General features: G+C 38.1%; 1 protein-coding gene across 3 annotated transcripts; it reads left to right on the forward strand.

The window, feature by feature from the left end:
• The first annotated feature begins 2,320 nt into the window (after nt 1–2,320).
• ca12 (carbonic anhydrase XII) lies at nt 2,321–25,747 on the forward strand. Of its 3 annotated transcripts, XM_008412245.3 has the most exons (11): nt 2,322–2,676; nt 2,844–2,864; nt 7,163–7,342; nt 8,290–8,432; nt 10,893–10,988; nt 11,096–11,159; nt 12,097–12,254; nt 12,356–12,482; nt 15,690–15,713; nt 15,968–16,055; nt 25,548–25,747. In XM_008412245.3, the coding sequence occupies exons 1-11, from the start codon at nt 2,613–2,615 to the stop codon at nt 25,618–25,620; spliced, it is 1,038 nt and encodes a 345-aa protein (XP_008410467.2). In that variant the 5' UTR covers nt 2,322–2,612; the 3' UTR covers nt 25,621–25,747. The 3 variants fall into 3 exon arrangements, with proteins under 3 accessions (XP_008410466.1, XP_008410467.2, XP_081464343.1); XM_008412244.3 differs by lacking the exons at nt 15,690–15,713; nt 15,968–16,055; nt 25,548–25,747 and adding an exon at nt 14,236–15,683 and having other exon boundaries at nt 2,321–2,676; XM_081608217.1 differs by lacking the exons at nt 2,322–2,676; nt 2,844–2,864; nt 15,690–15,713; nt 15,968–16,055; nt 25,548–25,747 and adding exons at nt 3,248–4,711; nt 14,236–15,683.
• Nucleotides 25,748–26,051: the final 304 nt, after the last annotated feature.

Genomic DNA, 26,051 nt, shown 5'->3' on the forward strand with positions numbered 1-26,051 from the left:
AGTTTATATATACAAAGAAGAGTTGCATACCTGGGCTTACAGAGAGACTGATGTGACATATTGACAGAACAACTGCAAAATACACAAGACTCTTCATCTTGCTTTTTATTTTGTACTGTCTGGTGTGAGGAAAGGCTGTAAAGTACAAATGCTCTGCATATTTACTTTTTGTTTTTAACCAATCACCATTTGACTTTTTGTTTCACTCAGTAGAGTGGATCCATAGGATTCAAAAGCGTATTGCATATATTTGTTGATTCTTTTGTTTCTCATTTTTATAAAATAATATGCAGATAAAATAAATTATATTCCTGCTGCAGGATGTAAAGGGACAGTAATGAGTCAATGCACAGGCTTACAGCTCAACAGTTTTTTTTGTGTTTTTTTTTTGGTTTTGTGGGATGTGCTCTTTCTACATCTGACCTTAGTTGACCTGAAGAAGTGTTGGCTTCTAGTGCCATTTTGTGGTTTGACACACATTGTACATTCAAGCTCCTTGTTCTTGCTTTATCACAGTTTTCAAGACTGAATTACACAGGGTTGTGATGTGGGCTTTTAGCTAGAAAAGAAAGACTTACTGTTGATTTGATCTCTTTTTATTTATTTTCTAGCTAAAAGCCCACATCACAACCCTGTGTAATTCAGTCTTGAAAAGATAAATATATCACAAGCACAACAGATAGCAGAAACTGGCTTTGACAAGCAAAATCAAAACCTCAGAAAGCACAAAACAATTAAAAGCTATAGCAAATAAAGATAAATAAAAAATTTTTTCAGATGTCCATACATCTGATTCTTTTAATAAGTATTACTGTCCTTTCATTTTTTCCACTTTTGTTGCATTAACACCTCAAAGTGCAAGGTGTTTTATTTATATTCCATGTGACTAATGCAAAAGTAGTGCATAGCTATAAAGTTGGTGTAAAGTGATTTGTGGTTTTTAAAATGGTCTTATAAATAACAATTTGGAAAGAGAGGCTAGCATTTGTACAAACCCTCCTGATTCAATACTTTGTATAACTATGTTTTTGCTGTAGTTAAGATCCTTTGGCGTATACTTCTAGACCAACTTATTTAATTTCCCTTTGAGATCAATAAAGTATTTTTGAATTAAACTTTGCGCATCTGAAGACTGAAGTCTTTGTTCATTTATCCAATAACAGCTGCAGCTTAGTCAGGTTGGCAAGCTTATGCGACCATCGCTTTCCAAGTCTTGCTTTGATCCTCCCTTGAATTAAGGTGTAGAATATCGGCCATTCCAACACCTGAATCTACTTTACTCTAAACACTTTACACTAGCTCCAGTTGTATGTGGTTGTCCAACTGCTATTCCGGGTGCTACTCCTTTAATCTTTGCTAATTGGCTGCCAAGATGGACTTTTATAGACTTTTATCCTAATATTGGTCCAAGATAATAATGATCGAGATGCAAACAATCTCAAGGGGAGGTTTAGATCTCATGAGATTATAGAAAAGAAAGAACAGAGGAAAATGACATAATCATTGCAATATACAACAATAATGTTCCAACTATTATGCAGCTGTTGAGTTAAAAAAAACAAAAACTTAGCGTGTTTGTTTAATATAAGGATTAAAGACTACAAAACTATTTCTCTCTTTTGATAATAAATTCAAAACTATTTTTGAATTAACAGTTGAATAAACAGCAGAACTGATCTCTCTTCCAATGCCTGATAAGTTGTCTCAACTTCTTCTCAGACCAATGTGAATGACCTCGTAGCCATGCACCAGGTGCCAAAATGTTGATTCTGTAACAGGTTTGCACCACATTCGTCCCTATTTTTCTTTTTACCCTAATTCAGCTCTACATAACAATTATGGTCTTCTTTGATGTTAATTTATGACATAAAATCAATCTAAAACATGTTAACAAGACAAAAAACGTGAAAAAGTTCAAAAAATATAATTACAAGCTACACTTCATGATCTTCCTTGCAACAGGATATAAGCTGGGTTATTGCTGAATGTCACTTTACACTTGAATGACTTAATGTATCAAAACCAACATCATAAAAGTCCCAATAATCCAACATTTACTGTTAATAAATTTTGTCCAAATGTCTAGACAACCACAAGTCTAGACATATTTCTTTTTTAATCATAAAATGAAAAGTGCTGGCCACAGAATGCATCATCATGTACGACATAGAATCACATAAATTCATTCTCTGCACAGAGAACGAAAATTAATCATCTGCAAGAAAACGTTGCAGTGGAAAGGATCAGCATTTCGGCACACTGTTTAAAATATGTAATAAAGCTGGAATAATAAAAAAAAACTTTAATACTCTGAGTGTAAACATGCGGCTTGGACGTAAGAACGCCAACAGGTTGCTGCAGTGTGTAGCGCTCACACTTCACCTGACAAAGCGCCGCGCTCAGCGTTACTGCTGCGCTACTTCAGATTCAGCATGAGGTGGAGACCTGAAGGAGCCGCTGCATGGCTGTCACCCTCCGGTGCCCCAGATGACTCTTACCACCGAGATTGTTGATGCTCTGACGTCAGTTTGGGTCAACAGCATGGGTATAAAAGAGCTTTTTGGAGACGAGTGCTCCAAGATCCCGCAGCTGTGTGTTGAGAGGAGGTCAAGATGCGCGTTTTGGGTTTCATCGCCAGCGCGCTACTGCTGCTGACTTCCCTCAGCTTCCTTCACGGTAAGGTCTAGGCTACAAAAACGGAGCATTTCCAGTGTACTTTGTACACATCGACACATCTGCTTCACGAATGAGATGACATATGGTTGCATTTGTCAGTGTTAAAAGTTACCGCTCCTAAGAATTTTTAATCACAATTTTATTCATTTATTTTCTGTCCATTCCAGGTGCTGAATGGACATATAGTGGTAAGTCTGTATTTTATTACTTTTTTTTTTTTTTACAATAAATTGCATGAACACCACACATACTGTATGTAGTGTTTTTATATATACTGCTAAAAAAAATAAAGGGAACACTTAAACAATACAATATAACTCCAAGACCATAACATTAACTACAGCCCAAATACACTTTTTAGAGTGTAAATCAAACTTCTGTGAAATCAAACTGTCCACTTAGGAAGCAACACTGATTGACCCGACGAGGGTCCCCGTTGTCAATCAGTGTTGCTTCCTAAGTGGACAGTTTGATTTCACAGAAGTTTGATTTACTTGGAGTTATACTGTATTGTTTAAGTGTTCCCTTTATTTTTTTGAGCAGTGTATATAAAATGAGACGTTTTTTGTAACTATTTATTTTTATTCTACATCCAAAATGAATTATGCACTGCTTTATTCTAAACATGTAGCAATATAGTGGCACAATGAGTCCCTAATTTCTCAAAAATGGAATAAAGATAGGCATAAATATGTAGACCATTCCCTTTCTTCTGGAGAAATACCTGACTGTTATTCATTCCCTTTCTACTTAGTTCTACATTTTTTAAATAAATTTGTCCAAAATATTTTCTTATTCATATTATTTTTGGAAGTGAATTTCAACATAAGATAAATAAGATTATCAGAAGACTATAACACTGTGAGCAAAGGAATAATATTAAAAATATATTATTTTTATTTTTGTGGATTGAAGGCACAAAGCAAATTAGAATTAAAACGTAGATAAAATATCTTTAACTTTTGCAACGTTTTTGTTTTAGGCATGAAGACGATTGAATTGACTATCAGAATTTGGTTTCATGTGACATATTATTTGAAAAAGGGTGTTTCTGTTTTGGTTAAATGACAAGACAAAGCTGGAAGTGTTAAATGAAGTGTCGTATGGTAAGGAAAATAAAACCTTCTGTTTTCCTCCGGCACTACCTCACCGTCGTCACCTCGTGTTATTGTAGGGTTCTTTTACAAACTCTGCATTCACAACATTGCATTAGTGGTTGACTTGCCTTTGTGTCATGCCTTTAGGTCTGAGAACTTCTTGACCCATGACGCTCTGTTACATAAACTGTGGTCACGACATGACCTTGTCTCCGTATCGCTGCATATAAACAGTCTTTTGCAATCAGGGAGTGGATTTTACAGAAAACCAAATTATAAGCATCCAAATCCGTCAACGAGCACAGTTTTGCTCAGTGAGGCAAAATTACAAAACATTACAAAAGCCATCATTAGCAAATGCTTTATTTTCTATTTTGTCTGGTGTTTATTAAAATAAAAAATACAATTTTGTGATCTTGTGCTAATATCTCCATCTAGAATTTAAAACACCCAATTAAAATAAATTCAAATAAAGTTTTAAAAATGTCTAGTAATATCTTATGGAACTGGTTCATTAAATCACATTAAGAAGTTTAAAAAGAAAATCCCACATTTCCAGACTGCTGCTACTACATTTCATCTGCACTTCACATCCAGAGCCCTCAGAGGCTTTGTGTCATGGTAGTCGAGTCATTTCTAAGGCTGGTAGCACTTTCTGTTGACAAGTCCCCTGCTGAGTCATGCAATTTATCCCAACTTCAACACGTCACCCTCTAGCAGAGGACAAACAGTAAATTTAAATTTGTGACGTTAATCGTGGCGGCTCTGAACAGAGTACTCTAAAAAATGTTCTAACCCTTTTAATGTATGGTTCCTTCTGCACAGAAAAGACTGTATTTAGGAAAGTACCCACCAGCACATATGATCAAGCAGGCACTGCCAAAGGACCATCAGATTGAGCTGAAGGACAGTCTGTCTCAAATTAGAGCACAAATGAGGTGAAGAGTGAATAATTATAGATACAAGTCTGCATTTTTTTTTCACTCAGTGTTGGTGGATTTTCCTCAGTTGAACTTTGGGCATTGCACGAAACTCTTTGGCATTCATGATGCAATTGATGCACATTTATCTGAATGTCTCTTAGGCAACAGCTTCGTGCTGCATCATTCATTATTAACCATGGCTGGCTGGCATCTGCTCAATGGTGAAATATCAAATTAATTCCTGATGGGCAGTGATTTAGTGCCAAACACTCAGTGGGGGTGTATGTTTTCAGTGCTTTTCACATCACTGATCAAATTCATCGTCTTTTATCATGATTGGTGCTCTAACTTCAATAGCTATAGCTTTTATTCTTAAACTTAAGCTTTATTTTGAAGGTCATTGTTACTGTGACTAATTTATTTTGCAGACACATCACAAAGAGACATGACCATGCAGTTGAGGTAACTTTGTAAAAGTGCAAGACTAGAAAAATGTGGTTATGTTTGCCATCTTGTGGTAAATGGAAACCACTTATTAGATGAAGACAGAGTTGTCCCCTGTGTTTCAGTACTTAATAGAACCACCATTTACTGCAATTACAGCTTCAGGTTTGTTGGGATATGTCTACCAGCTTTGTACAGCTACAGACTTTTGTGTGAGTCTTTTTTGCTCCCAAAGAGCTCAAACTTCATCGGCATGAATGGAAAGCATCTGACCAGCAGCAGCTGTCTGAGAACCATTACCTTAAGAATACGTGTTGATTTAAATCATTCCAGTGAAGCTCTGGCTGCATGTTTCCTGCTTGAAGGTGAGCCTCTGCCTCTGCCTTAACCTTTTTGCAGTCAATTAAAGGTTTTCTTCCAGGATTGCTTTGTATTTGGCTGCATCAGGATTCCCATCAACTTTGACCACTTTTACTGCTTGTGCAGAAGAACTGTGCAACACAACTCTGTGTCACGATGGGAATGGTATTGAGGGAGACGATGATTTTTTTAATTTTATTTCTTTTACCACTCAATAGAAGCAGCTGTGGTGGGAATGTGTTTAGTAACTGGTGGGTTGCCAGTTCAAACCCCTGCTCTGTCTGTCTTAGTAGTTGTCTTCTTGAGCAGCACACTTCACCCACCTCGCCTGCTGGTGATGCATGGCAGCCCTGGCTATACACCACCACACTATGTGAATGTGTGTATATGACTGAATAAGGCGCTTTGGAGTCCTCTGGACTAGATAAAGCACTATACAAGTACAGCCTATTTATCATTTATTTATCATACAGCCCTAAAATTTCCACCCAATGCTCTCTACACAGCTTGCAGCAAACTGCAAACAGAACTGATTTAGGCTTTCATCCATCATTAGCTCTTTTTGCCTTCATTCTATAAATTCCAGTTTTGTGGCATGGGAACACAAATAGTTATCCTCTGGATAGTCTTGCACCTAAGCTGTAGATCTCTGCAGATCTTCCAGAGAAACCATGGGGCTCTTTGATGCATCAGTGATTAATGTGCTCCTCACCTGCTCAGTCAGTTTAAGAGGATTTTTTTGGAGCTCAACATTTCTTTTAACCTATAACCTGTTTTAAAGTTCTCCACATCTTTATCTCTGCCCCACCTTGATTTCTCTTCATAGTGATGTTTGTTTACTCATGTTCTCCTCCAAATGTCTGAGGTCTGCATAAAGCTGCACGATTCATTCCTGTGTGATTTCTTCTTAAAAACACACAATGTTGGCTGAATTTACAAACAACATGGTTTCTGTTGGTAATTTACACAATCATTTTTTATTTGTATTTTTTAGGGGATCAGAGTAAAGGGGACTTGAGTACAAATGCATGGTACACTTTTCAGATTTTTATAGAAATAAAAGCAAACTGTGAATAATTTTTTTCCCCACATTACAACTATGTTTTTACTTCACATTCATTTGAGCAGGGACAAGAGATAAAACAATGTTATAATTAACAGAAACCATCTTCCTGTCTGCAGGCTCTCCAGCCAAAGCCTAATTTGCAGGTCCAGTCCCCAGTTAGGGTTCTAGGACTTAGACCCATGCATTACTTTGTTTTGGTCTGTCAGATAAAATCCCAATAAAGTACAATGAAGGTTATGTAACGTGGCAAAATATGAAAAAAGTTCAATATACGCTTGTAAATCCTGCACACACCAGCACAGTTTTTCTAGAAGAACACCTGTAACATCTATGACAAGTCACTCAATGGTTTATAAAATTTTGTGCATTAAACATAATGTACTTATTTTGATTTACACAAAGACTTTTTTCCCCACACACACAATTGACATCTTTAAACTGAAAAAGAGGATTTAAAATCACAGTGAAAATGTTAGTTGCAAAATAAAGCTTGCTACTGGTCCTTTAAATCTAAGGAGATATGTGATTTTTTTGTCATGTGTGATTTGCCAGCTGCAGATGAATACCTTCACCGTGTTTTACTGCTGTTGTTACAGGACCTACAGGACAGGATTACTGGAGCAACAAATACCCTTACTGTGCCGGTTCTTTCCAGTCTCCAATACACATCACGTCAGACCTACTGAGGTTCAGTCCCACTCTACGTCCGATTGAGGTGCGAAACTACAAACTGTCATCGACGGAACAACTCACTCTTAGAAACGACGGACACTCTTGTAAGTATAAATGTGCAGAAAACACCAGAAAGTAGCTGACAGGGACAACTTTGAATCAAGACAAATATCTTTGTTTGGTTTGAGATGCAGAATCTCTTTAAATCAAATTAGATTAAGTAAACAAGGTATTCATTAGACGTGGCCACATATAAATGTGGAGAGCTAATTTCTGGGTCAACACAAAGAAAACGAAGGGAGGATCGCCCTTCCAAATCTGCCACGGCAATTTTCTGTACTCACTGTCTTATTATCTTAGCTGTCATTTTGTCCACAGAAAGAGCTCCACACGCCAAGAAAATTCATGCCAAGGGTGTTCCTCAGCTATGACTTTTATTTTAGACCACAGAAATTGCATCAGTTTTATGTGCGGTCTCTATTTTTAACAGTATCTCAAACAGTAAGCTATCTTTTAACAGCTTACAATTAGGACACACTGCAGACAACCATTCTTGTGTGGTGCATTAGGCAGGTTTTTGGAAGTCTGGTTCAATGGATGTCTGACAAAATTCCATCAGGAATTTCATCATAAATTTCAGTGACAGTTGTGCTTAACATGCATGCGACATCTCCTGGGTCACAGTGATGATTCAACATGAGAAATCTCTTTAAGTGTACTTTTTTTTAAACAGGTGACAGAATGCAAAGAGCAGACAAATGCTTATGTTTGCATATGTGATGGACCTTCACACCACAAGCTGAGTGGCATGCTGGTGTGACGTGTGTTTGAAAAGAGCTGACAAGGGTTTTTCATGCGTAAGCAGTCATGACACACGCGTGAACATGTTGAATCACTCCAACACTAGCTGTGTTCGATGCAGCCTCTTGACCTTGAGGTCTCAGAGCAGGGCCGTCCTGACCTCCTCACTTCAGATGAGGTTAAAATTAATGCTTTCTGATTGTTGTATATCAAAAGTGAATCTCTGTTGTTGATTTCAATTGATTCGCAGTGAAACTATCTTTGCCCCCGACGATGTACGTTGCCGGCTTGCCAAATCAGTTCACTGCAGCCCAGCTCCATTTCCACTGGGGCTCCTCCAATTGGCCTACAGGATCTGAACACTTGGTGGACAGCAAGCAGTTTGCAGCAGAGGTAAACTGACCACAATACTTCTTTCTCTGTGTTTATTTACAAGATGGCATACAAAAGAATCTCAATTCTGCTAACTTACTTACATTTCCAGGATGGTTCATTTAAATGTCCTATTAATGTCATTCTTTTAATCAAATCAAGTTGATGGAATTTTAATAACAAAAAACGGGTGTACAAGCTTGAATTTAGTGTGAATTTTCTCTAATTCACACAAGGTAACAATTCCTCACACAAGCTACATACACACACACACACACACACACACGCACACACACACACACACACACACACACCCACGCACACACGCACACACACACACACAAACTCCTACAATTATTTACTTCAGTGTCTTGCAGTTGGTTGTGCCTTGAATACGCTTTTTTCTTTTTTTTTTAAATATTTTTGAAGCCAACAAGTTTCAGGTATAATTCAGGGAGGATATTTGACATCTCCTCTTAGAAGAAGTGGTAGAGAGAAAGTGTTTTCCTTCTTATAGTTTTATTCTTGTTTTTGCTTTGAATGCTTAGGATAATCAAACAAACTTTGCTACTGTATAAAGACAATCTGAGTAGATACATAAAGCAGTTTTCAAATGATTTTATTCAATAAGGGAAAAAAAGACTGCGTAAACCAACAAGGCCATTACATTTTTTGATTATGGCATCAACCACTGAAAGGGGTGTACAATCTTTTACAGACTTTTTCTTTGCTGACTAGAGGCCCTTCAACTTAAAAAAAAATATTAGAACATGTATGACTTTCATTTGTAGAGTTTACATTTCAAACAGCAAAGCAGTTTATACATTTGTAACAAAATGTAAATATTAACTACAGTTATAAAAAGATCTCAAACAGAACAGTGATAACATGTCAGTGTAATAAAACCATGCATAATGTTCATATGAATGACCCTTATTTTATCTGCTACTTGAGATGACAACATCTCTCTCCTGATTTGATGCTTCATGACAAAAATGAGGTCCTTTTGATTGGCACAGACATCAGAGATGATGACACAATATACTGTTGATGCAGCTCATTCTGAAGAAACTCTGTTTTGCATCTGTTGCAGTTTCCTGACACTGTATTCAAATTTTAACCAGTCTCGAAGATGGCTTCAAAAGCGTCTTTTAACAGCAAGATTCACATATTGTGGTCCATCGTGTCTTTCGCTCTAAAACAGGATAGAAGTCCACTCACGGCCCACTTATGCTGCCCTGTTGTGTTTCACCCCAGCAGGATTTTAAGGGCTTAACACAGAAGACAATTATATGTTGTAGTTTACATCTGGAAATGAGATGATCTGGTAGTGCAGTTTAAATAATGGAAAACAGACCTGTTTCTTCATTTGATTCAGAGTGGCTAGATGCTATCACACCTGGGTGAATTTTATTTTACTGTGCCTCCCTTACAGCAACCACATCCAAGGTGGTGAGGTTTGACTTTAGCTTAATGTCATATATCTCCTTGAAGACTCTCCAAGCTTCAGGACCACAATTCCATGATGAGAGGTCCTTTTTATGGGGTGAAATGAGGAGGAATGAATCATTTCCCAGAAACAGTGAAAATGCATACGTTAGTCTGCATACACATTATCATTAAATTTGCCCTCAATGACAAGCTTGACTTTGTGCTCAAACTGACGGGAAGTCATTACGACCGTTACTTCTTTCTGACTGGCATTTGCTTATGCTCTATATTAGAATGGAATATACGTTTTCACAAACATGACAAAATTTTGGTAAAGGAAAACATATTTTCTTGTTGCATTCCCGGTTGATTTGGTGGACTGAACACTAGTGTCAAGTGTTAAATCTATTCTCTTTTGTGAGTCTTAAGCAGAACCGGCTCAGAGCATAAACAAATGAAGCACCTGCTTAGGGCCTTCAGACCTTCAAAACTATAATTATAACATTTGCTTAATAAAATTAGCACACTAATAAACATTTAACGGTTTCAAAATAGATATATTCAAATATTTTAAATTGCTGAACATTTAAAATTGAGATTTTGTAAAAGTGTGAATAATAATCCTCATAGTTTGATTGTTGTGTTATAATAGATACAGTCTGATGCTATGAGTTTAGTCTTTGTATTTGAGCTTGATTTGTTCACAAATACACATCAGCACATAACCAGTGACTTCTTTTAAGTACGGCCAATTAAACTTGGCCTCCTCTTGCAGATTCAACCAAATCTGTAATGACATGAAAGGCAATTGGTGGCGGTGATGTTTTTAACAGGAAAAGGGGCCCATATTCAAATTCTTATATTTAGTTCACCTTAAAGCATACATTTACAACGAAAAGGCATTTTTTTAATTGCACTTTACGTAGTTTAAGCATGAAGTTCCTCTAGATAGTGAAAAGTGACAACACATACTTCTCTTTCTTTGTCTTGTTTTGTTGCTTCTTTTGAAAATGTTGACATTTTCTTTTCTTTTCTTTTTTTTTCCCACAGCTGCATATAGTACATTACAATTCAGACAAGTACCCCGACATTAACACTGCTATAGACAAATCTGATGGTTTGGCGGTGCTGGGTGTCCTCATTAAGGTGAGACTTTGTGGATCTTTATAAAGTGAAAATGCACTTTATAAAGTGCACTTTATTTGTGCATTTTGTTTGTAAAGTTTAATCATATAATGACTCTTTCTCCATAGATTGGAGATTTCAATCCTGCCTATGAACAGATTCTGAGGTTTATCAATGGTGCCAAATACAAAAGTGAGTAATAGATTTGATTTTTTTTTAAAAAGAAACAAGATTAATGATTTTTCTAGCCCTTAATATTGTTTAATATAAATATTGCACATTAACTAATTTGACCATATCAGAATCCTATATTGATGCCCACCCTTAGTTTATTGGTGCAGTGCATTTGGGTGGGTCAGTATTTTTCTGTTATTCTAACAACATGAGAAATCAACAGGTGAAGTGTACATTGACATCTGGAGTCTCTTAAGCTTTTATGAATAGTAAACTGTTCTGTACTCAATGATCCTTAATCTATTGGGCATCTTTGTACATGATAATAAAGAGCTCATTTGACTTATATATTCAGTAAAATACTGTTTGTGGCTCTTTATGTTAATGGATCCTGTGAATAAACACAGCTGCTGGTACCAAATATTTCACATTGTAAGGTACATCTAGCTGTACGTTTGATGCTTTATCCTTTTTCTTAAGAATTGTATTAGTTCTGCATTGAGCTAATGCAACTGTCAAAAACATTCCTCACAGATTTCTGAAAATGCTAATATACTGTAGTAGAAAATGCAGTTTCAGCAGATTTGTTGGCATCATATCTATGATTCGCAACTCTCGCTACAGCACATGCAAAAATGCTCTGATTAATATTTGGTGGCTGTGGAGTACAGTGAATTCATTGTCATTGCCTCATTGTCATGTTCAAGCAAACAGTTTAAGATTTGTGACATTGGACTCATCTTGCTAGACAAAGGGATCGGATGAATGGAGGTGATTCCCAATGCCAACTTTCTTTGCAAAAAGAACAGTCACATAAATATGAAGACAAAAATAGATATTTTTTCTCCCCAAATTTCAGCCCAAGCATATTGTCTTCAAAACATGTTAGACCATGAGAGATTGTCAAGCAAAGTAAACCAGATTTTACTTAATATCTGTTATTTTGTGTTCTCAGATTTTGAAGTGCGGGTACCTGGCTTTAATGTTAGAGGACTGCTCCCTGCTCGTTTGGATGAATATTACCGATACGATGGGTCACTGACGACTCCTCCGTGTTTTCCAAGCGTGCTTTGGACAGTTTTTCGAAATCATGTCACCATTTCTCACCAACAGGTACTTTCACATTAAATGCATTTTTTACCATATCTTTTAGAAGTGTTAATGCTGCATGTTCATAACTTTTATGTTTGACCCATTTCTTCTTTTTTCCCAAGTATCTGGCTCTAGTAACATCCCTACACGCCTCCAGTGTCCAGAACGCAGAGGTTACCCCACTAAATAACAATTTCAGGAAGCCACAGCCCATCGACAGCCGTGTTGTCCTGGTCTCTTTCAAGGAAGGTTAATATGAGTTTTTATATGTTTTGCTTCAAAGAAGAAAGGAAAAAAACACCTTGTGCTGCTTTTAGAATGGCTTAAAAACTGCTTTTGAATGTGTTTTTGGCTCTGACTTTGGGTTGTACGGCATTACTTGCTTGTGGCTGTGTTTTGTGCTAGCAATATTACCTATTATTTATGCTTTTTAATGAAGGCAGCCTATGTCTTGTTATTGACATTTGCAAAAGCCATCACTGGCACTCTGTGAAACATTCATGTGGTTGCCTGCACTGTAAAATCAAATTAGTTCACATTACTTAAAAAAGATTTATTCAAACTCAATGCTTCAAAAAAATGTAAGCAAAGTAAGCTTAAAATTAGTAAGAAAACTTCATTTATTTTAAGTAAGCAGCACTAACTCAAGTAGTACAACTAACAAAAAACAAATAAGTAATTTGTCATGCGTTGTTAACTTAATTTTTTTAATTTGTGTGGATTGCTTGATATAAATTTAGTCTCCATTATAATGACTAAACACCTACAACTTGTTTAGTCATTAACAAGTTGTTAATGACTAAACTACAACTACTACAAGTAGTAGTTGTAGTTGTTACAACTACAACTACTACTTGGTTTATTCAAGTTCACTTAAATAAACCACATTTCTTGAATGAATCCTTGACCTTCCTCTCTCCCATTTCATTTAACTAAGATTTTATTGTCTCTAGTGGCCTTTATTTGAGAGCAATCAGACAGGAAAGTGGATAATGAGAGAAGGGGAAATCACATGGAAAAGGTCATCAGGTCGGGACTCGAGCCTATAAGAGCTGCGTCGGGGTCTAAAGGCCTCCATGCACGGGTTGGGCTTTATGACTGCACCACTGCAGCACTCTGCTGTCCCGCTTCACAGAATTATTAATTACCGTACGTAAAATATTTGAAATACATAATACAAAAATATATTCTGTCGGATAAAATAGGCAGTAAATAAAGATCAATCTCACTCTCAATCATCAGTGTGCGATCAATGTGACGATCTCAAGCCCCCCACAAACCCGCTCAAAAAACTTTAAGTTAGTTGACTGCGGTGAACACAGGTCGACACACAACAGTAGTCCTGTATTTGACAAGCACAGACTGTTAGTGTTGGCAACAAAAGTTAGCATAGTGCTAACAACCCATCTGAAGATAAAACTATACATTGAGACTTGTTATGATGTTGTGAATGCGACCCTATTCATGGAAACGCCAGGCTTAGTCTCTCTTCACGAGTCAGATGAGATACATTGCTGACTCCAGAACAGGAAAAAAAACTCAACTTGGATGTATGTAGTATTGAGTCAAAGCACAGTTATCAAAAACATACTTTTTCAAAATTAATCCAGGTCAAGTAGAATGAGTTGGAGGCTTTTCCACCACAAATTCCTAGTAACTTACTAACAGTGACAGTTGATAGCAAATTTCAATTGAATACCATGTTTGCATTTGCAGTGTGGTTTACCACATTTTATGGTAATTGGCTTCGTATCTTGGGGCATGTATGTGCATGTTTTTCCTCATTTTTGGTGTTTCTCTCTCAGCAAAACTTTTTGTGGCAGTTTTGCTGGCACTTTTTAAAAGCTTTTGCTAACAACATTCCTGAGAAGCAATTTAGGAACTGACTGCCCTCACTCTTCTCTGAGCTGTTGCATGGCAGAGTTGAAAAGGCAAGATCATTGCGAAGAAATACCCGATATTCTGGGATGTTTTAATAACGCTGGCTCTGTGTCTGATGCAGGCAGAGGACTGCATGGTATTCTTACAGTTTCACCTCCATTCACGAGGAAGCGAGTTGTTCAGCAGCTGCTGGCTGGCGACCTTGCAGACTTGGCAGACGAAGGGCTGTATCAGCTCCTACCGAGTGGTTCACAGACACTCCGAGCTGGCAAGAAAAAAGATCCCATGAGCCGGCAGAGTGTGACGCTGGCCAAACCAAAGCAGCAAACTAAGAATCCATCTCTTTGGAAGAAGAGTCAGACCAACTGTTATGTGGGAAAGCTGGGAATGGCTGAAAACACGCTTTGCTACACTTCACTGGAGCAGAGAATTTCCCATCAGCTCAAACAGACCCACGTGGGGAATGAGTTGGTTGAAGCTCTCAAGGACACAATTTACCCAGAGCTCAACCTCAAGAGCTATCTAGACTGTAAGTCAGATTTAGCCCTCTCTACCATTAGACGCATTCTCTGCAGACGTCCAACGGATGAGGCTTTGGAATTGGACCGCTCCCTGACAAAAGCCTTGATGAATCATAAGAAGACTTCAGTGGCAACTAAACATGAAGGGTCACAGACAAAGCACGATGGCCTTTCCTCTGCTGTTCCTCAGAAACCTCTCAGGCAGCACCATCCACATCCTTGGCTTTTGCCAATGGAGTGGGAAGACTAGAGAGATTCCAGACATAGCTCACAAAGTCAGTTTTGTAGCTGACAACAATGAAAGACTATTTTTGATCCTTTTTTCCCTCCAAACCTGCCTTAACATGTTGTATTTAATAATTGTTAATTATGCACTCTCAGATATGTACATGGTTATATACAAATGAACTCAGGACTATAATCAATTTGTAAATAAAGTAATTTTGTTGTTTTTAGATGTGGTTTACAGCATATTTCTGGCTGACTTTTGGATCATCGATAGCTCCTCAAAGTAGATGAGAACATATGTAGAGCTGAAACGTTTCTCTAGTTTGATGACTTTGCAGCTATCTTTGTAAAGACGGTATGTAGAGATATAGTCTTCTTTGTGTTCTCTAACATTTTTTGATACTTGTAAGGTAAAAAGAAGAAGTAAAAAGGGCATGGAGTGAAATGCTACTATCAATAAAAGCACCTTACTTGAATGAAACATGACAAATCTGTTCCCTTATTTCACACTTTATCTCTAAATCAGAAGAATTTATATTTTAAAAGCAGATTGAACAGAATCTGAGTTTAAAAAGCAAGAGATATTTTGTGTACAAATAATTAAACAAATGTTGCCACATATAGACTCCATAGTAAATCACTTTTATAGTTGTGAAATATCTTGCTCAAGATACAGTGCCTTAAAAAATATTTGTCTTATACAAACACATCAATATGACACCTTAACGGTTATAAATGATATTATTTTAAATTTTTCTGAGATACTGATGTGTCTGTTCTTTTGTATTTTACTATTGCTTCTTTTCTCTTTCTTCCTGGCACTCAGATGACTCTTTTTGGATAAACACTGGTATGTTGATTTTATATGTTTGGTTTTTAAATAATGTTTTGAATGAAATATCCTATTTATTGTAACAAACAGAAAAGCATATACTTGTAACGCATTACTTCTAGTGTAGATTGTAAATACACTATGAAAGACAGAACTTACCCCTGACCTCATCAATGCAGTAATGTCCATGTTTACCTGTAGATGAACACAGAAAGTAAACACACAAAGAATAATCTTTACACAAACCACTCTGCTTCCTCTCTACTCTGCAGGTTTACTGGTTCCCATATTGCTGAGCTGCTCCATACTGGGAGTTGTTCTTATTGTCGCATATCTATCCTGCCGGTTAAGACAAAAACGGTAAGTCAAGGGGAAAAAAAACTATCCCAAGGTAACATTTCTTATATTCACTTAAAAAAAATTATGAACACAAGCCTTTGCAAAGTAGTTCAGAGCTGGTGTATCTTGAACTCTGAAGAAATCTGCAGTTCTAAATTTAACAGTAAAGAGCCCTTTTAGAGATGAGCCACATGGACCGCGTATAAAAGCAGCCCATCAAACACAAGACTGACGAGTACTTCAATAAAATAGGTAATCTATCAACACATAAGCAGTTTAAAGTGTTTGTGCTTTCACAAAGTGAACTTTTTAACAATAATTTGTGAAATTAATTATTGTGAGACACCACATAAATAAGAGGGACAACATTTGTAATTGTGAGGATGGTCATTGAAAAATATTTGTATTTAGTAAGAATGTGAAGTTTCAGGATATTACATCTTTGTCTTTCTAACAGCTCAAAACCAGTGGTGGGAAGTAACGAAGTACAAGTACTTTGTTACTGTACTTAAGTACAGTTTTCGTGTATCTGTACTTTACTTAAGTAGATTTAATAATGGGGACTTTCTACTTTTACTCCACTACATTTTACAGTAAGTATCTGTACTTTCTACTTCACTACATTTCTACAAAACTGTCGCGTTACTCGTTACATCCAAGTCGCGTTGCTCTTTTTTTCTGTTAAAATGTGAAGTTCAGGGACTTAAGGTGGCGCCTTAAAATCCGAGCAATATCGTAACTTACGTGTCTGTTGTCACCCATCGCCTCCACCTTTACTCGCACGCGAAGCTCCAGACATGCGCAGTGGTTTCCTCTGAGCGAGTCTAATCATCAGTAATATAATAGCGCTGCATAAATCATAAGATATGGCGACATGTAAAATCAGCAGCGCTTCGCTTTCACAGACGGTGGGGACTTCATCCAACTTTTAGCGTCATTTGGAAGGAAAGCTTAAAGAAAGGTAAGATCTGTGGACGTGATGCTAGCAAAGCTAGCTGTACTGACGTAGACACACATGTTGCATCTGCGATGAAAAAAAGTTGTCACTCATGCTCTGAATTATTGTGTGGAGGTTTTGACTGAGGTGTCGCACATATGGGACAACGCTGGTACATTCAGGAACGATCCGATTCTTCTGGACATATCTTTACTGATTGCATTTATTTAAGCTCTACGTATTTAATAACTAGTTTTTTATGGGAAAGTGGATCTTTCAGATCAATTTGAGAAGCAATTTTGATAAGTAAAAGTTAATTTTTTTGTGTCACGTAGCGCGGGGTGCTGGTCTTGACTTGGTCTTGGGTTGGTGACCTTGACTACAACTCCTTTAAAAAATAAAAGCTACTGGTAGCAAAAAAAAAAGTGAAGTTCATGTTATATTAGGACAGGAGACAAGATGTTTCCGTCCCTGAAATTATGATGCATAGAATCACATATCTAAGTCTAAACCATGTTACAGAGAGTAAACATAATAAAAATATGCTTTATCTGTGGCATTGTTCATTAAAATGGCACATTTCTAATGTATTAAGAGCAACTGGCAGCTCAGAGTTCCCATGCACCACATACCGGTGAAACACCGTTACTGCACCCATCGTCTTTAACCCCTGCCATGCTGCTTACAATGACGTCATCAGCATGACTTCAAATGATGTCTGTGTCATGAGGCCCTTCTGAGGATGACTTTATGATGTCATAGAGTCCATGACATCACCAACTGATCAGTTAATTCTCTGATCAGTTACCACAAATCGGTTAACAAGTCAGTCAACTCGAGATTCATTTGGACGTTTTAGCTCAGCACAATAAAGATGAACGACAAAAGCCCAGAGAGAGAAATGGATGTGAAACCTAAGGTTTCTTTTTGGACGAAAGTGAAAAAGACATTGTCCAGCAAAGTTCATCCTGGTCAAAGAAGCCCAGATTACAAAAAGAGAAACTTTCTCAGTGAACTTCTGTGGGAAGTGATAGAAAAGGCTGCAGATGGACCAACTCTGCATCTTGTCCGACAAGTCTTTGAGGAACAACATAGCAAAATTTTGAAATTGCTTTTGAGAAAAACTGGAGATATAAATGTGAACGTACTCTCGGAGATTTCAGAAGAACTTGGTGAAAGGATTTTTCAGAGTCTTGCGAGAGATGCATTCCACTTTGCCAGTGGACTGCATTTAATCGCACTACTGGATTACCCAGAAGGACACCAAGTCATCGTGGAAAAATTCAAAAAGCATCTGGAGAATCCTGTTCCTAAAGAGAAAATGTTCACGTCTACCAAAAGAAAGATCCGAAAGACTTTTTTTCCAACTGAAGACTTGTACGCAGATGAAAACTGCCTGAGTGAAGATTATACTCAGGCAACCATGGACCCTGAACAATTTTTGAGGGACGCAAACAGGATGGGATTCAGACGTGGAACAGAAGATGAAAGGAGAATTATGGTTCAAAATATTCTATGGAGATTGATTTATAAGTCCAGTTACAGATCTAGCTATGGGCATTACAAAAGGAAGCACACCGAACCGGTCCAGAGAAAGCTTGCTCCAAAATATGGAAAGAAGTCAAGGACATAGATTTTGTCATTTATGACAAAATGGAAAAAAAAGCCTGCCGAGACATCCTGCAACTTCTGTGGGGCAATGAAGACGCAGTTAGAGAACTGCTCTTCAAAATGATTAAAAGCAACAACCCAATAGTGATTCACAAGGTTGTGGAATGCTTTAAAAGAACCCTTGCACGACCGAGAAAAATCAATCTCAAAGACACCTTTCTCCAAAAGGCATGGGACCTCATCAAAATGGCTGCGGGTTGTGGAGACAATCCAGATGAAGAAGAGAGGCAAGAGCCCACCAAGAATGGATCAAATGTTGTGTTTAGTCCACACTTAGCTGGGCCTCTAAATTTGGTCAACTCAGAGGTTGGTACTGACTTGGAGGAGTCAGGGCCGAACTCAGAGTCAGGGCCCGCCTCAGAGTCAGATCCCGTCACCGAGTCAGGACAGACGTCTGAGACGGGACCCGTCTCAGAGTCAGGACCCATCCCCGAGTCAGGACCCGTCCCCATCTCCGAGTTACGATCTGTCTCAGAGTCTGGACCCGCCTCAGCGTCTGGACCCGCCTCAGCGTCAGGACCTGCCTCAGAGTCAGGACCCGCCCCAGAGTCAGGACCCGCCCCAGAGTCTGGACCCGCCCCAGAGTCTGGACCCGCCTCAGAGTCTGGACCCGCCTCAGCGTCTGGACCCGCCTCAGAGTCGTGGCCTGTCACCGAGTCAGGACAGAACTCTGAGACGGGACCGACCTCTGAGACAGGACCGACCTCTGAGACGGGACCGACCTCTGAGACAGGACCTGCCTCTGAGATGGGACCTGCCTCTGAGATGGGACCCGTCTCTGAGTCAGGACCCGTCCCTGGACCCGTCTCCGAGTCAGGATCCGTGTCAGAGTCAGGACCCGCCTCAGCGTCAGGACAGACCTCTGAGACGGGACAGACCTCTGAGACGGGACCTGCCTCTGAGACGGGACCGACCTCTGAGACGGGACCGACCTCTGAGACGGGACCTACCTCTGAGACGGGACCTGCCTCTGAGACGGGACCTGCCTCTGAGACGGGACCTGCCTCAGAGTCGGGACCCGTCCCCAAGTCAGGACCCACCTCAGAGACGGGACCTGCCTCAGAGTCGGGACCTGCCACAGAGTTATGACCTGTCTCTGAGTCAGGACCTGTCTCCGACTCACGACAGACCTCTGAGTCCTCATGCCTAATCTCACCAACCTAGTGACACCTTGTCAGAAGTATCAAAACTGTTCCTCAGAAGAACTTTGCATCTTACCAGAGCGGATGATTATGGCCTTAAAGATTGCTTACAAGTTTTCAACCTGAGAATACCAGAAACCATTAGTCATCTGTTGTTACGGTGAGAGAAAGACGGGTAGATTAACCCGAAGAATCAGAATTGGAGGCCGAGGGAACGATGGCCCACTGGGAGGCTAGAAGGGGTTCGAAGAAGAAGGAGAGAAGGTGGGGGGCTGACGTATCGTTAGAGAGGAGGGGGAAGCGAAGGATTGAACGAAGGAGAGACATTGTGGGGGGGCTAGTGTACGATGAGAGGTACACTAGCCCCCCCTCAATGTAGAGGTAGATGTGAGTGGTCAAAGAGAGTGGTGCCGGTCTAGCGTACCGTTGAGTGCTGGGGGGGCGGATGGACGGCGAATTGCAAGAAGGGGGAGGAGGTTTGGCTGCAGAAGGAGGGGGCGAAAGAGAGACATTGGGGGGCTAGTGTACCATGAGAGGTGCACTAGCCCCCCTTCAATGTACAGGTAGATGTGAGGGGTCGTAGAGGGTGGAGCCAGTCTATCATACCATTGAGTGCTGGGGGGGGAGGCCGGATGGCGAATTGCAAGAAGGGGGAGGAGGTCTGGCTGTAGAAGGGGGGGGTGAAGGAGAGACATTGGGGGGGCTAGTGTACCATGAGAGGTGCACTAGCCCCCCTTCAATGTAGAGGTAGATGTGAGGGGTCAAAGAGGGTGGGGCCGGTCAAGCGTACCGTTGAGTGCTGGGTGGGGGGGCGGCCGGACAGCAAATTGCAAGAAGGGGGAGGAGGTCTGGCTGTAGAAGGAGGGGGCGAAGGAGAGAATTAATCCCCCCGATCAACCTATAAATCCTATTTTATTTATATAATTAGGGCTATTGTAAACAAATATTTTAGTAATCGCGTAATCTATCGATTATTCTTACGATTAATCGAGTAATCATATTAAAAAAAATTGACAAAATAAAGTTTTGGTTAATCTGGCATAACAGCAGTGTTACTATCGGATATCAATATCAGTCCAATTTTTCATTTTTGAGCTTCCCTAGCAGTTACTTTTTTGTTGTTTAGAAAACTAACCTGTAATAATAACAACTCGTTTTCTAAGTTAATATGAGAAAAAGTCATACAAAAATCAAAAATTAATTTCAATTTAATAAAAAGAGGCAGGCTCACAAATACGCTTATTAAAAATATCTATGATTCAGCTTTTAGTTTATGTAGTCAGTCAGTAGATGAACTATCACGTTGCCCCATACATGTCAAGCTCTGAGTTTGAGAATATGGGAAATGTCACCTGAAGTGGTGGTGGGCCATAATTTAACAGTTTGTTCATGTTAAATTATTGGGGAAAAAACTGTTAAATTATGGAAAAATTCTGCTGAAATTCCATAAAAAACAAGAAAGTGTACTGGCAGAAATTACCAGGATATTTCCCTATTTTTTCATGGAAAACTTTGAAATAAAATACTGTTAAATTACGGGAAACTTCTGATGGAAATTCTGTAAAAAACACTGAAAATATCATGGCAGAGAATTAACAGGACATTTTCTGTATTTTTTTTTTTTTTTTTCAGAATTTCCATCAAAATATTTTCCTTATTTTAACAGTTTTTTTATGTCAAATTTACCAATATTTTGTTAACCCAAAACTGAAATTCTCTCTTTTTACTCTGTTTTTTGTGATGCATTCACAAACTTTTTAAAAAACCTTGGACATTTCCAAATACCATTGAAGTCTGTATTCTATACCATATGTTAATTATAGAGTAAAATATATTACAGTTAATGTATTTAATATATTATTAACATAATTTTGAAACAAAATTAAATTCTAAGTCCACAGGAAATGTAGTTGTAGAACACAAAACACTTAGTTTGAAAGTATCTCATGCAAAGTGATGTAAAAATGAAACCATTCTACAATCAATTTGCAGACTTTATTTTGTAATTTAAGACCATAAATTGACATGTCATCTAGTCTTTATAACTAACATTTACTATTATATATTAAGAGCTAAACATATTCTTGAGCTTGCTAATGTTTATCTTCTGTACATCACAACTAATTTATTGCATTTTACTATACAAATTTTCAATGTATAAATTAAATGTAAAGCAATCTCGACTCTAGTCTTTGAAGTCAAATAAACAGTTTTGTTAAGTTATTACTATAAGATGGAACATAAAAAAATTGCTTTTGAACATGAAAATCATAGTTGTAAACAGGATCAACATACTTCAAAATAAATGCCGAAAGTCAACCATTATTTTTATGAAATACAGGTATAAATATTTTGTTAAAAATCAAATGCTACATAACACTTTACCGGTAACACTTTACTGAAGGCGGGTGAATAAGACTGACATGACACCGTCATAAACATCTGTCATGGACATGAATAAGTCTTCATAAATATTTATGACTGTTGTCATAAAGCGTCATTCAGTAAATCATGACACTTTTAATACAAAGTTGACATTATTGAAAATGTCTTTGTTTTGACAACTTGACATTAATCTAGACAAAATGATTAATGATTGATTAATAGTATTCAGCAGGTTGTTTTCCAATGTATTAAAATTAAATACGATCGGTACACTTAATGATATTAGCAATTAGGTAATCCATTCAGCAAGCACTTTTACTTTTAATACTTAAGTATTTTTAAAAGCCAGTACTTTTTTACTTTTACTTAAGTACAAATGCTAATGTGGTAGTTTTACTTTTACTTGAGTACATTTTTGTCTGTGTATTTGTACTTTTACTTAAGTACATTTTTTGAGTACTTTCTCCACCACTGCTCAAAACACATCCGTTCAACCTGGCTATTTTTAACTGTTTATCTTTTTTTTTCTTCTCTAAAGTCACCTTAGATTTTAGAAACCCACCCTGTATAAAATGTATTTCTTTAATTATTGTTGTTGTTTATAACAACAACAACAAAAGTTTCCAAACAACACAAATGTGACCAGAATACATAATTTTTTTGTCTGAAGATTGCTTGCAGTGGATATTAAGAGTGCATGAAATTAGTTTATTTTGTTGTTGTTGTTTTTCAAAGATCAAAAGCCAAGATGCTATATCTTTCTAGTATAACTGAAGAAAACGCACATTGTAGAAACTTTGACTAGGTTTGAGGCAGCAGAAGCTAAGATTTAAAGGGGCGAGGAGGAATAATGTATTTCCCAGGCACATACTGGCTTTTTATAGCAGAGTCAACAGGTTTTCCAGTTTCCAGTTTCCCAGTGTATTATAAGCCTGGTGAGGCATCAGGCTTTATCCCCCCCCACCCCCATGCTCAGTGTCGTTGGTTTATTTTAAGTAAAGGGTTTTTTATACACCAGTAACAGTGACAATAAAGACAGATTAAACTAGGTTTATAGTCGATGCATTGAACTGGGCCTCAAATGGGTGCGCATCAATTATGGCATCCCTGCATCTGGCCGTTGACCTCACACGCTTTTATTTCCAAATTATGGTGCTTGCTAATTCACCGCCAAACTTTTGTAACTTCTGACATTTTTTTAACACAAAAACACGGTGGGCCAATTGTGGAGCGCCCTAGTGCCCCTACCACTGGGCTTAGCAGGTTTTCTGAGGAAACAATGGACGAGTAGTTACGTTATATTTAGTTGTTATGAAAATGTTATTTATAACAAAGAAACTTGATTTTATATACCAGTCAGAGGTCAGAGAAACTTTTCAGAATTTGCCAGGAATACAGAGTCAGTGTGATGTTGGGATTGTTGCTGAGTTAGGATCAGCTGCTGAGATTTATGCAGAATGTCACGTTCAGCTGCTCTCAGAAGTTGAAAAACCAGAAATACTGTACACAGCCGCAGGAAACTGTCACTTCAACTAAACTTAACTTTCATTTCCTTTCAATGCAGAAACATTTAGTGAAACGGTTTGAGTAGAATTTCTTTTTGATTCAAATCAATTCAGTTTGTGCAGCACAAATTCACAGCGCCTCATCTCAAGGCACTTTGAACAGAAAGAAACTTTAATCCAATCATAAAGACAAATTCCAAGTCAAGTACGCACATTCCAATTTGATCATAGTTATTAAACAATTGCTTGCAATGTTTTGTTGACTTTGCAGCAATTCTGCATCCTACATCAACATATGTCATAAACATATCTACAGTGGAAATAAATTCTACCCTTTAACAGGAAGTAGGCTTTAACAGAATCTGCTGGCTTGTTGTGAACAGCCATCTGTCATGACCCACGGAGCATTTGAGAATACAGACCAAACACACACACGCACGCACACACACACACACACACACACCCCCACACACACGCGCACACACACACACACCCACACACACACACACACACACACACACACACACACACACACACACGCACACACACACACACACACACACACACACACACGCACACACACCCCCACACACACAAAAACAATCATCCAGTGGTCATTTCTATGTTATAGAGAAGTTTAAAAGTTTTTAAATGACAACTGTTTCTCGCTGAGTCTGTAAGGGGACATGGAGAAAAAAAAAAGAGATTCTGACTTACTTTCACAAGAACCTGCAAAAGTTTCTTGAGATCCTTCAAAATATTTGAAAAATACCAGTTTCAGTTGGTATGCTAAATTATACGACCCTTCATGATCAGTACCCGCAGAGTACAACATCATGCATTTCCCTTCTCAAGGTTTCAATACATCACTGGCATATGACTCATTCTCAGTTTTGTTCTACTTTCAAGCGTCACCTACTAAACGAACTAACTTTGGTTGAAGTCCACTGATTTGTTCTGGCTTGAAGTGAGACACACTGAAATTGATTGGATGCTTCTTTCATTAAACATTGTCAAAGTAGTCTCTCGTGCATAATGTTGATAAAACGCATAAGCCCCCTTTGGTGTCAACCCTCATTGTTTTTTTTTTTTATTAAAGCAATTTAAGTTTTTCCACAAGCAAAAACAAAACAGAAAAATGATATTGAAATCAAAGCAGATCTTTGCTAAACCTAGTCAGTGGTTTAAATAAAATCTTCTCCTGAGACGCAGTTATCTTGCAGAGTAAGTCAGATAATCCTTTAGGATTTGGGCCAATATTTCTACATTGAGAGATTTTTGTCTCATCAGGTAAAAAAAACCTTGACCTTGGAGTCTCAAACAGTCTTTTGAATTCAACTGAATTACTATTATGAACTTTTCTTTACCAGTTGCTTTCTCTTTGCCATTCTCAAATTCAATTTAAATTGATGAATCCTTTGGGTAATTATTGCTAAATGCAGTCAATCTGAGTGATGAAAGCTCTTAACTCATCCGAAGTTGCAAGTCTCTTGGTGGCTTTTCTCACCTCTCTTGTTTTTTCCTATTCTCTCTGTTTGAGGATAGTCAGCGAGTTAGATTTATAGAGATATGCCATACCAAATTAAGATTAGTGTGTTAAAAAATAATTTTATTCTAACATAAATATTTAATGATATTTTTGTATATTTTATTTCAAAAATAAAATCAAATAACATTGATCAAAATTTACAAACCAACAAAATGGTTTGTAAATGTTACAGGCATTCTATAAAACATTATCTTGATGGGAAAGCAATAACCAGAAGGACCCCTAACTGTCTATGGAAGACAGTCCAAGTGAAAACTAAAATTTTAATGCATTTATGCAGATTAACATGTCTTCTTTTTATCTCTCTTTTATTTTATTTTATAGATCTGACCAGAATAAAAGCAAGAGTGTTGTGTACAACATCGGGGACAGAGACGAGTACGGCTCGAGAGTATAGGACCTCCCATCAAAGAATCTTCGTTGTCTCTTTTTGTATTCCATTTTGTTTTAGTGAAGTTCTCCTTTGGCTCATTTTAGACACTTATGCCTGCATGCAACTTCATATAATAAAGTCTTCATGGAGATTCAGGATTGTGGGAAGCTCCTTTCCTCTCCTTCAAGCCCCAGTCAGGCTTCGCTTAGCACTGACGTGGCAGAAAGATCGTGATTGGCCTCCATGCTGAATTTTTTAGACTGCATGATTTCTCCCCTAAAGGAAGGGGTTGAACTGTCCGAGCAAATCCCACTTCATTTGTGTGACATTGTAGGGCTGGGTTTTGAAGGAAGGTGCCATGCGGAGGCTTCCAGGCAAGTGGAGTGGGGCCAGACCTGAACTGGTGAGGATCTCAGGTCAAGCCAGATCAAGACATATTCCACAGGGCTGTCCCG

The sequence above is a fragment of the Poecilia reticulata genome, chromosome 6 (assembly GCF_904066995.2).
Source record: "Poecilia reticulata chromosome 6, P_reticulata-male-v2, whole genome shotgun sequence".
NCBI lineage: Eukaryota > Metazoa > Chordata > Actinopteri > Cyprinodontiformes > Poeciliidae > Poecilia > Poecilia reticulata.